A 12,114-nucleotide genomic window follows, 5' to 3' on the forward strand; every position below is an offset into this window, starting at 1 on the left:
TGATTTGCCAGGTTGTGCCAAGGTAATATGATATTTGGGTCCAGCATCCAAGGGTGACTGGGAGGTGAGTTGTAGCTCACACTAGGTTTCTTGATAGGGGCTATAGGTGAAAGGTACACTTGGTGAATGGTTGTACCTGTAGTTGTTTCTAAAGAAAGGACTTGATACTGGAGTTTGGAAGGTGGGGGGTCAGCAGTTGTAATTGGATATGAAACAGATGCTTCATCTTAGAAAAACTAAGGTCAGTTGCAAGATACAGTATTAGAAAAGTCGGCTGTTTGATGAGAACGTATAGTTTTGGGGTTTTATTCTCAAATGAGATGAATAATTAAGGGAATATTACCAAATGATGTAATGATATGATTTTTTTCCCTCTTTCCTGCAGGGAATGATGGGTGTTCCGGGATTTCCGGGGTTAGATGGGTATACAGGCTTGCCTGGCCCTAAAGGCCCGTATGGTAACCCAGGTGTCCCAGGATGCAATGGTTCAGTGGTAAGTCAATCTTGTCATGTGACAGCCTCTTTGAAGTCAGGTGTCACATTCGTATATTGCAATGTCAAATGTTCTAGTGTGTTAATCTTCATTCCACGTACGTGTACATGTATGACAGTCGCATTGGATGCTTCGTAATTTTGCAGCAAGTACCATTGCACTTAAAATTTTGATGATCTTTTTTCTCCTGTATCTGCTTCACAGGGAGAGTCTGGTGTTCCAGGAAGGGGAGGTTACGGACCAGTAGGTCGACCAGTAAGTTGGAATATTTTGGCTGGTGGACTTTCTGTCAATACTTAACTCCAGACATTGCAGGGTTTAATCCTTTCAGTAGATGAATGTCTCTGTGTAACTGCAATGGCAAAGTAAACTTCATTTCTGTTGTTGTCTATGAGAAATTCCCAGATACACTGCCGTCATTGATGTCACTGTGTCTGACAAGTGGGTCCCCCCAACAGTGACATAAGCAAATAAAAGCCCCACCCCCACAGACCTGACTCAAATGTTTCAGCCAGCACCTGTCAGCGTTTCCAAGGTCAAAGGCTTTGTCCCAATCTAAGATTGATACTGGTGTATTCTCCTCATGTTTCATTGGATTAGCTACTGTGGAGTTTGAAGTTGCCATTTCTGGTGCGTAATTTGATTCATGCTGAATTGTGTTTGTATTAGGGTTTCAACGGCCCCAAAGGAAGCAAGGGTGAACCAGCGCCTTATTCCCCAGCCATTACAGGTGCACGAGGTGAACCTGGTTCTGATGGAAATGATGGCCGACGTGTAAGTAGCCTGCCTTTGCATGGGTGTCAATTCAGGCTGATGTCTGTGGCGCCCTCATGAGACAGGCAAAGTCTGAGTAGTGTGTGTGTGTGAGGGGGGGTGGGATGCAAATGCTGACATCGTGCATGATTTGGTGGTAGTATTGATTTAAATTTAGGCAGTGATCTGCTTTTGCCTGGTTTCTGATGGACAGACAGCTGGATTGATTGAAAGATTCTTTGATGGACTGACTGATAGAGGCAGTCAACCACTGGTTGATGTATTTTGTGCATAGGTTACCACGGAAACAGACTGTCATGGCTCAAACTTGCCCTAAACTAATTGATGGATGCATCAATGGACTGATTGACAAATGAACTAACTGATTAATTGATTGCTTGTTCACTTGATCAATTACTTGATTGACTCTGTCCCAGGGCCCAAGTGGAAACCCAGGGCGTCAAGGCCAGCCAGGAGTCCGAGGCCCCAAAGGATTTCAGGTAAGTCCTCTGAGACTACTTTACAGATCAATTTCTAGTTCCCCAATCATCTTTAACCACTTGTCGCCAGGGGCTCCGTTTTCGGGTACTGTGTGTTTATACGCGTGGCCGGGGTCTCCCAAATCGGACAAAGGGAACTGGGCCTTGTAACAAAAGACCGTACTCGGAACAAAAGACCAAGCTGCTGAGCATTACTGACATTTTTTCACTCTCAATAGTAGAGATAATCCAGCCTTGTTTTGAAACAGTATACCATGGTTTGGGGCATTTAGTGCGAGCAGATTACCACCGGGGACAAAAGTGCTCCACCACCGCAGCGATGAGCCACACAGCACCGCTGCACTCTAATCTGGTCCCTATTGAAAAGAGGTCAGCAGCGCACTGTGCCAAGTTCGTGAATAAAAGAAAGTTACATAACACCGCACAATCTGGGCTCTTTTTACAAGGCTGCAGGCCTGGCTGAAATACTCGGGCGTCAGTAGATTTTGTCTGTCAGACTATAGTGGCCACCAGTCAGTAATTTGTGTGGGTGTAAACGTCCATTAATTGAAATGATGAATTTTTGAAGAATTTTGAAAACTGAAAACTTTGAAAAGTCCCAATTATATGCACTGCATTTTTCAAACCACCCTGCAGCAAGTGGTCAAATGTTTCATTTTCAAGTCAAGACTCTCTGTCGCATGCATTTGAACACTCTTGCAATATTGCCACAAAATAAGAGTAGACAGTGTGTACAAGTGGTCTTCATTGTACTTGTTTCAAAAACCTCTTCCAAGGGTCCGGAAGGTTACGCAGGAGGTCGGGGTGACCCTGGAGCAAACTCACCAGGCTACAAAGGAGCTAACGGAGAACCTGTAAGTAATGCTCCCTCCCTCCATCTGATGAAACCCGCCCACTTCCCATCAGCATATCCGCTATTTAAAGTCCATAAATAAGCAATTGCATCTCTTATATACCGATGGCTGTCTTATTTTGGCAACAGAAATGTTAGCAGCCTTTGGCTAGCTCGGTGTCACATAGTTGTCTTGTATTTCTAGGAAAATGCAACATTTTCATAATGTTTTGAAAGTGAAGACAGTAAAGCTACTTCCCATTTGTCAGGGTCTATATTGAAGGGCCATGTGCAAAGGGCCCTAAAGATTTACTTGGATGAAACCTGAGATGACATCTACAGAAAGAAGACGTGTAAGAAAAAAGTGTTTACCAAAATAACAATGTGAAATCAAAATTAGCTAACTCTGTTGAAAAGCCAAAGAATTAACTCCAGACTGAGAAGCCATAGCCCCTCCTGCAGATTCAGAGGATCAAATCGCAATCTACATGTACACCACAATAAAGGCTACAAAATAATAGAAAAAAGACAGTAATATAAATAAGAAAAGAAAATATCATGCCAGATTGATAGGCTGATGAAGGGTTATTTACAATATTGCATACAAAAGAAAAATATAAATGTTTTTCTTTCTTTTTTTTTTTGAATGAATATGCTTGCTCAGGTTTGGGGATCATGCTGTTGTGTCTCCTAATCTCAGAAATGACCATGATGCCTATTTTGTACCACAGGGTCCTCCAGGTCCCAAGGGCAAAGGGGCCCTTCCACCCGGGGGATTGAAGCCTGGCATCAAAGGAACCCCTGGAGCTCCTGGAGAGAAAGGTGACCAAGGACCAAAGGTGCGGTCATACCTGCCAGCGCAACTGATGATGCTGCCCTCCTTTTCTTTTTATGAGAGAGATATATGGAGAATGTGACCTTATCGAGACGTGTCCAGAAATCTCTTACCGGAAATCTTGTCCTGATTCTCAGAATTTGCTGCCTTTCGTTGTTGTTTGTCTTGTTCTTGACATTTGTAAAAAAATTTGAGGCAAGATTTAGCGTGATAAATGCCTTTTTTCATCTCAGCCCACCCCAGGATCCAGATTGCTTTTGAAAAGAAGTTCAGTTGACAAAAGGAAGTTTCATACAATATTCAGTATTGATGGGTTACACTCTTTGTCTTTTTAAGTGAATGTCCATTTGATGATCGGTGCTATCTTAATTCCTTCAGGGTCAGTTTGGTATACCCGGAGATCGAGGTGACCCTGGAGATACTGGGCGAAAGGTAAGATGTCTATGTTCTAGCCAGAACAAGGCTGTGCAAGTGGGCACAGGAACAACCCTTGTGACTCCATTTTGAACCCATGGCACCACTTCCTGTTGTTACTCCAATTAGCAGCATGAAAAGTTTCAAACATTATTAAAAAGTCATTTCTGCATGGCACATCATAACCTCAGCAGTACCTTGACGCCAATGTTGTCCGACTTCCTTATCAAACAATATGACTTTGTGTGACTTGGATGTACTGCATTGTTTGTAAACAAGAGTTTCTTGACTTTGACTTGACTTTCAAGACTTTCTTTGCCTTTTAAAGGGTGAAAAAGGGTTCCTTGGCATGAAAGGAGAGAAGGGAGTTCTTGGCATAGCTGGACCACGGGTGAGTCTTCCAGGTTTATTATTTTTTTTTTTTTTTTAAATCAAGTTGAACTATATTTCCTGTTCTGGAATGTTTTTCTGGACAACTGAATACCTAATCACTGTTTGGGTTAGTGAATTACCTCGAGTTCTCGGAAAAGATATCATGATATAGCTTCTTTTGTATTTGTGTTACAAAGCCTTCTCATGACAGCAAGCGTCGACACGTTTATTTAGCAATACAAGAAGATGTTACGACTGCTTGTGATAAGCATCTGCTCGTGTATGCCAAGGAAAGAACGTTCACTTGACCCCCCGGACTTCTAACCATAATTTTTTTAGGGGCCTATTGGCTATGAAGGTCTTCCTGGTACCCCAGGATTCCGTGGAGAACGAGGGTATGGCGGAAGTAGGGGCCAAGATGGAGTACCAGGATACAAGGTATTTTACCCTGAACTTTCAGATTATAGAACTAGTCATTTTTCATTTTCAAGATCTGTTTTCAGGGTACCAGTCTTTAGAAAGAAGACAGGAAAACTGACATTAAACAGAAAAAAAATGTAACAGATTGACTCCTAAACATGGGAGACAGTAATGGCAAGTGGAGATATAGGGTGATACCTGTAAGCTGGCATCACTTCCAATTCCAATGTAAGCTTTACACACTTCTGAGATTCCTTGTTCTTTGTATTAAACATTGTTCTATGTGTTTACTTCACACCCCTCCTTATATTTCTTGTTCTACTCCGCAGGGTATACCAGGAGATGCAGGAGAAGAAGGACCTCAGGGACCAAAGGGAGACCCAGCAAGACCAGATGTGGGTGTTGGTTAAGATTTTAAATGATTTTCCAAGTTGAAATGTGTCACGAGTGTGGTTTATATGGTTTCCCTTTGGTGGTTATTTTTCACTTTGTTCAACAGGAGATTGGGCCCGGACCAAGGGGACTGCCCGGACCCCCTGGGAACCCAGGCCCGCCAGGTTGGCCTGGGGTCCGGGGTGCCGTTGGTGATCCTGGCGAGGAAGGTTTGTCAGGGCGACTGGGTGACATCGGTGCCCCAGGACCAGAGGGACCGCGGGGGCTCAGCCGCGACGGCCAAACAGGGGAGCGAGGAGTGGAAGGTGAGGACTTAAGATGGGAAATCCTGAAGCCGCTCCTCAGAAACTTACCCAGAAAATTACCGAGAACCAGTCGCATGCAGTATGCATCCTTGGACAGTTTGGGCGATGACTTTTATTTTTTGCCCTGAAAATATCTTTTGAGCTTTGCATTTTCATGAAATTGGTATTGAGCCTGTCACATGAGGAAGCCCATGGAAGTCAGTGGCTAGCAACTGCATTCGCTATCATAGACAAGTGCATCACTCCCAGCAATAGCCATTGGAATCTTGCTTCTCTTCAGTCTGTTGGCCAGGCTAAAGAATGAGCTCAAACTTAATACTAAAGACTTGCATGTATACATCTACAAATACGCAAACCAGTCTCAGACGTCCAGTCTTTAGTTGATGACAAGAGTTTCAATTCTTTCTGAGGGATCTTCAGTTTGTCTTCAATCGTCATCGAAACTGAAACTAAATCCATTATTAAAGCCTCCCACCCCAAGTACTGCCTCAAAATCTGATCACCTCTTCACTTTCGATGCCCACAGGCATCCCAGGGAAACAAGGCGGTCAAGGCCGGCCTGGAGAGACTGGATCAAAGGGTCAACCAGGAGACAAGGGTGCTCCAGGATTTCCCAGAGCTGGCGAGCCAGGCATGGATGGATCACCAGGCAGGGTTGGACAGTCGGGAGCCAAGGGTGTCCAGGGAGCTCGAGGCCCACCCGGTAAGGGGCTCTAGGATAGGTTCAAAGCTGGAAGGAGTGTGTTCCATGATCAAGCTGCCACACATGGCTTGTTTAGGTGATCATCAAAGTCAACTTGGATCTTTGTCCTCAGATATTAACTTCTTATACTTTTAATCATGCAGAATGGTCCAAGCCTTTGTGTGTGAGCCTTTGTATGTGAGCCCCTGACAATCATGAAATTCCCTGGAAAAACACTAGCAAGCAAGAAATTCTTGCAAAATGTGCCTCGCTGGGTGTTTCTAGATAATATTTTACAAGTAGAAATGAACATGAACTGCCACCTCCAAAAACCACCACTTTAGATTTTATTTCATAGATGTGATGTGTTTCTTTACTGTCATTAAGGTCCACCGGGCACCACACCATCTGGAGAGGAAATTGTGGGACCAGATGGCGAGCGAGGATCCAGAGGACCCAAGGGTGTGCAGGGGGCTACAGGCCCTCAAGGTCCACCTGGCACCAAAGGATTCCCAGGTAAAACTTGCCTCCAAGGAGAAGTGTGTCATCACTTTTTACAACAGGTCAGAGCTGACATCTCTGAGGCCATGTCGGAAACGGGCTTCCAGAGCTATGGCTAGGTCTATTGTCTACGCGTCTCCACGCATTTCTAATGGAGTGAAGACCAAGACCTAGCTCTAGACAAGAGATTCGGATTCAAAGGAACAAAGAGGGCATGTTTTGAAGTGAAATTGACAGTCCTTTAGTATACACCAACCGCATAGGCATTCAAGTTTATATGCGTTTGACGTGGAGCACGCTGAGTACGCACCATGAATTTAGTCTGGAATGTATGGTCTTCGCGTGCACGCTAAACGTGTGCAAGAACCCGGTTGGAAAACGTAGTACCATCTGTCTTTCTTTGGCCGGTCAGGGTGCATTTCAGCTCAGTGCAAATTAATAGTGGGTTTCTATAATCACATGTAACCAAAATCACATCTGAAGCTTGCGGTTTGTTTGCTGCTACATTTGTGAAACATGTTGACCATTTCTTAAGAGTCTTTTGATCAAGGGTGATAGCATCATGTCACATGACAGACTCCCACCAAGCAGCTTATCTGTTATGCGTAATGTTAACCCTTTCCCATTCACTCATGTACTGCAGGTCGGCCGGCAGCACCATGCCCACTCTGTCCCCAGGGTGACAAAGGCGTACCCGGTGAGATTGGATTCCCTGGCGTCGAGGGACGATTTGGCCCAGATGGAGCAAGGGGTCCCCCTGGTCAACCTGGTGCCAATGGTGAGCAGGGTTTCCCAGGAAGGCAGGGACAACCAGGCTTCCAGGTCAGCAGATATTTCATTTCAGGCTTGCATTCAGAAGGGTTTCTCCACTGAAAAACACCACCAGTGTCAAGTTCCATAGAGCTCGTAATCTTAACTATGTGATAAGTGTGGAAATACCAACCAAAAATGTCATATATACATCTTGTTTTTATTGGTACCCTGCTTATATTTGTTTAGCACGTACATTTGTCAGGAAGACTGTCTGCTCTGTGGCTTTGTGTTATAATTGGTCCTGTAGGTGCAGTTCCATTGTTCCTGTTTTAATTTTGTGATAAATTTTATCCGTTTTTACTAAATAAAGAGAGTGTGTTTCTTAGGCCCTTTTACCGGGAACCTTTTTTTCTACTGTGATCGTGCTTCCTGGCAAAAGGGTGTAAGCGCGCTCATGACCTTTTGCCGGGCACACGATGAACTAACTACCGGTATTTGTAATCTAGAGCTGCTGTTTATACCCGTTGGATTGTTTTTACCGAGAACAAAAAACAAAACATTTGATCATAACATTTAAAGGCAGAAACTTGAGGAAGAACAAATACAGCGCATAGCATGGCGAAACAATTTTACGTGCTCCACCACGGGGTGTTAACGTGGCAAAACGAGCTCACACAGTTTACATTAGGTCTGATCATGCGCCACGCAGCAGTGATGCATAGTTATGTGATGCAAACATAGCGTGAATGCATTGACCATTGCAGTACGCGCTACGAGGGGATATTAAAGATAACCAATAATCATTTCAAAACTAATAGTCAATAACAATACATGTCACATAATTTCACAACAGTACTTTGCCAGGTACTTTGGTCGTTAACCTTCTGTTTTTGCACTTGACAAATTTGCAAACTTAGCAGCTCCATATTTTCTTCCTGGCAGGGATTAAGGGGACTAAAGGGAGATAAGGGAGAAATTGGTGAGCAAGGAACGCCAGGCCGTACCATTCCCCTCAGAGGTAAGATCAAATATTCTATTTCTATTTGAGAAAAGCCTTTTTTTAGAAGTGTAGCCCTTTATCTGTAAGACCACTGTAGTTTTTGATATCGTGAATGTTTGATTTTCCTTCTTAAGATGAACCCAGTGCCAGGAATTTTGTTACATTTTGTGTAGAAAATTTCGTCTGTACCCATTTAATAAACTCCAGTGCTTCATAGGTACAGCTATCTATAGAAGGTAGCCTTCTGTGCCTGATTTGGTATCGAGAGCTAGGTTGGTATTTTTCATCTTCACAGGTTTTAGGGGAGAACCAGGAGAGATAGGAGAGAAGGGTCAAGTGGGTTTCCCTGGAGAACAAGGCAGTGCGGCCCCCTTCAATTTGAACCTGTTCAGGAACCTAACGCAGGAGGTAAATGGGCAGAGGAGCATTTTCCTGCCAACAATTGGGAAAATGCATGAGTCTGGTGAAGATAGTTCAGAGAGAACCTTTAACTTGAAATCTGATTTTCCAGTCCATATGTCTTTCGCATCCTGTCGTCAAGAACAGTATAATTAAAAAGGGGTTGAAACTTTTCGCATCATACCAATTACATCCTGATCAATTTGATATTGGTACTGAAATTGCCAGGGTCCCTGGCACTAACTCTCTGTGAAGTAACTGGACTTGAATGGATTAGAATCAGCAGAAGAGACAGAAGGTTTAGGTGTCGGTGATAACTTTCACGGGGACCAAGGCCAGGACAAGATCTCAGTATCATGGATTTGATTGTTTTCCTGACGAGATCTTCTTCTGGAGCAAAAATCAAGTGGGAACTATTATCAGTAATGTACTTAACATGGCAGTTGCACGGCCATGCCCAGCCCCTCCAAACCACCGATGGGGGGTTCCACACTGTTTTCTGCAACTCAACTCTCTCTTTTGATGCTTCTCCCATCCAGGGTGAATCCGGAGAGAAGGGACGCAAAGGTGCAAGTGGTACCCCTGGTGCCCCAGGCCCAGCTGGTGAAGATGGTCCCGATGGAGAGAGTCGTAATGGGCCCAGGGGTCCCAAAGGTGCCAGAGGTGAACCAGGCAGCTTTGGAATTCCAGGCTTCAAAGGAGATAAGGGAGAACGAGGTAAGTCGTTTAACCTACCACCAACACTTGAGCGGGTCAATATCATCAAAAAGATGTCCGATAGACAAGCATTCCAACAGATTGTGGCACAGCTGTGTCCACACCCAGACAAGAAACGCAAGCCAGAGTAACCTTCAATGTCCAAGAAACGAGCAGTTAATTTGCGAAGGTATAAGCGACGAACGAACCAAAAATGTAGTCAGTCCTCCAACAGGTAAAGGATTGAGGAGTGTTAGGGTTAAATACGCTGACTGTGTTTCTATTTGTTGATACAGCGGAGGACGTGGACGTGGAACAACCAATACCAGGGCCTCGGGGTGACCCAGGGCCCCGGGGTGCCAAGGGACTTAAAGGTTTCCCCGGTGCCTCTGGACAGACTGGTTTCCCGGGGAACTTCGGAGAAGAAGGTTTCAAAGGAACCAAAGGTGCTCCAGGATTCCCCGGTGTTCCGTCATTCCCTGGTCCCAAAGGTGAGGCTATTCACATTATTGACTATTAAATGGTAAAGTTTTCTTTCCCCAGGGATCTCAATGATTAAGTGTAAGACCTACTTCGAGGAAAAGGCATTGAACAAAGACGGCATGTTTTTTTTAGTATTATCTACTTTTCTAAATTAATGTTAAATGGGGGAGATAAAACTAGATGAAGATTGGGGAAGATCAGATTGATTGATTTGTCCAATGGAGACTTTTATACTGAGTTTCACTGATACGAAGTGGACTCATCATGCTTCTCATTATGGTCACAATTTTCCTGGTCAGGCTTCCCGGGACCGCGCGGTGACAAGGGCTTCATAGGTTTGCAAGGTGAGATTGGACGGCCAGGCCGGCAAGGCCCACCTGGTGAGCCAGGCTTCCCTGGAAGGAGGGGCATGGGTGGAGATCAAGGGGAGGATGGACAGTCAGGCTCCACGGGTCCTGTAGGCTTCCCCGGCGAAGAAGGACTCCTAGGGAACAAGGGAGTGAATGGATTCAACGGCGTTCCAGGTTTGCACCTTTTCTTTCCCTGGTCTTGAGATTCAAAAACACAACTTACCTGGGCCCAATTTCATGGCACTGCTTACCACAGAATTCCACGCTTAAGATCTCCATTCTATGCTTACCCTTTAAGCACAGAGTCCTTAGTTACGGGATGTACACATGCGCACAAACCCAAATTCCTTACTAACCCGTGAAATACATTCGCCGTAAGCACAGAATTTTCTGCTACAGTAAGCACTGAATTTTCGCTTGCAGTAAGCAGTGACGTGAAATTGGGCCCTGCTAAAGCATTGTGTATTTTGTGTGACTGGTTCCCAGCTGGGTTTGCTTTGGCATGTAAGGCCATGTCTGAATTCACTTGGCTGTGGCTAAAAAATTGCTTAGAAGTCTATGATATGGCTGTAGCAACTTTCCAACTTTCCATAGAGTATTGCACAACTCTGAGCCACAGCCAAGTAGTTCAGCCACAGCCTAAGTCTGTGAAGCATTGTAATCTGTACAGCAAGTCCGTGATGTGAACTATGTTTCTATTTATTGTGGCTTCTCAATACTTGAAACCACTTGAAACGTATTACTCAGCAACACATGCTTTTTTCCCAGTTGGAAAAAAAAAGCGACATTTCAGCTGATGCCTGGTCCTGCAAACTGTTTTGGCCTTCAGTAGTTAGATGAAGATGTACTCACCTGCCTGACTCTTTTATCACAGTTGTGTGATTATAATCTGTTTCTCTAGGCCAGCCTGGGTTTCCAGGCTTCCGAGGGCTTGTAGGTGATCAAGGTGATGCAGGCCCTAGCGGCCCTCAAGGAGAGAAAGGACTGAGGGGACCTAATGGCTTTGGTTTCCCCGGTAGACAAGGTCCTCCTGGGAGAGATGGCAATCCTGGATCCAAAGGTAAGAGAATAAAGCTTGCCTTTGGCTAGAATTAAGACAGCAAGCAGAAAGATACTGTACCACACAATCTGTTTGGTATTAGGTTGTGCAGAACAGTTAGCCTCACAAGATGGCGAAAACCCCTCAATTTTTCTGATGGGCACCTGCACAATTCAGCTCAAGCCAACACTTCGTTACACCTTTTTCAGTTCAGGGAGTTCAAAATGGGATAGTCAAAAACTGGATTGTAAGAAATAAAGAGCTGGCATATTTGAAGAGGATACTTATATGCAGACAACACGTTCATTTATCACTTTGTTTTGAGGTTTGTTTGTTGCGTCATTCCCTATTTTAACCTATTACAGTTCTAACCTATTCCTCTGCATAAGGTCTGCAAGGTGTTCAGGGCCCCCCTGGTGAGAGAGGGGTCTTTGGTGGTATTGGAGCCAATGGTGACAGGGGTGAGGAGGGGATACCCGGTGAGAGAGGAAATCGGGGTCAACCTGGTGAGAAGGGCTTCCCCGGTCGGTTTGGCAGGCCTGGTGTGTTCGGTGCTCGCGGTGAGTCGTTAGATTCAGGGGCAGTATTGTAGTAAAGCTCAGCTGGATACCGAATACTTTGCTGTCTTCACCTTTGAGTGTTAGGTCTATTACTTGAATCCATCGCAAGTCCAGTCACCAGTCCAGTCACAAGTGGTAGGATGAACGGTGACAAAGGAATTCTTGTGTCACAGTTCATTTGAAAAGCTTGTGACTTGGCTTATTTCTTGTTTTTGGTAAGCAGAACTTTTCCATACTTGATAAATCTAATGCTGTGCTAAAAAATTGGCACCTTTATGCATAGAACAAACTTGAAAACCCAAAGATTTCAGATTAATGTGGTCAAAGTTATGTT

General features: G+C 44.6%; 1 protein-coding gene across 1 annotated transcript in view; it reads left to right on the plus strand.

Annotated features, from left to right (window-relative positions):
- LOC110981727 (uncharacterized) overlaps positions 1 to 12,114 on the plus strand; it is a 36,884-nt gene that overhangs the window by 12,203 nt on the left and 12,567 nt on the right. The window contains exons 5-25 of the mRNA XM_022239542.2: positions 386 to 493; positions 698 to 748; positions 1,163 to 1,267; positions 1,684 to 1,746; positions 2,523 to 2,600; positions 3,310 to 3,417; positions 3,792 to 3,845; positions 4,156 to 4,218; positions 4,539 to 4,637; positions 4,949 to 5,014; positions 5,119 to 5,317; positions 5,844 to 6,020; positions 6,387 to 6,515; positions 7,144 to 7,322; positions 8,196 to 8,271; positions 8,549 to 8,661; positions 9,192 to 9,369; positions 9,645 to 9,839; positions 10,131 to 10,355; positions 11,083 to 11,241; positions 11,610 to 11,780. Of these exons, the coding sequence (XP_022095234.2) occupies positions 386 to 493; positions 698 to 748; positions 1,163 to 1,267; positions 1,684 to 1,746; positions 2,523 to 2,600; positions 3,310 to 3,417; positions 3,792 to 3,845; positions 4,156 to 4,218; positions 4,539 to 4,637; positions 4,949 to 5,014; positions 5,119 to 5,317; positions 5,844 to 6,020; positions 6,387 to 6,515; positions 7,144 to 7,322; positions 8,196 to 8,271; positions 8,549 to 8,661; positions 9,192 to 9,369; positions 9,645 to 9,839; positions 10,131 to 10,355; positions 11,083 to 11,241; positions 11,610 to 11,780 (2,596 nt within the window). The remainder of the gene's footprint in view (positions 1 to 385; positions 494 to 697; positions 749 to 1,162; positions 1,268 to 1,683; positions 1,747 to 2,522; positions 2,601 to 3,309; positions 3,418 to 3,791; positions 3,846 to 4,155; positions 4,219 to 4,538; positions 4,638 to 4,948; positions 5,015 to 5,118; positions 5,318 to 5,843; positions 6,021 to 6,386; positions 6,516 to 7,143; positions 7,323 to 8,195; positions 8,272 to 8,548; positions 8,662 to 9,191; positions 9,370 to 9,644; positions 9,840 to 10,130; positions 10,356 to 11,082; positions 11,242 to 11,609; positions 11,781 to 12,114) is intronic.

The sequence above is a fragment of the Acanthaster planci genome, linkage group LG14, assembly GCF_054643075.1.
Source record: "Acanthaster planci isolate LZ-2023a linkage group LG14, COTS_SCS, whole genome shotgun sequence".
NCBI lineage: Eukaryota > Metazoa > Echinodermata > Asteroidea > Valvatida > Acanthasteridae > Acanthaster > Acanthaster planci.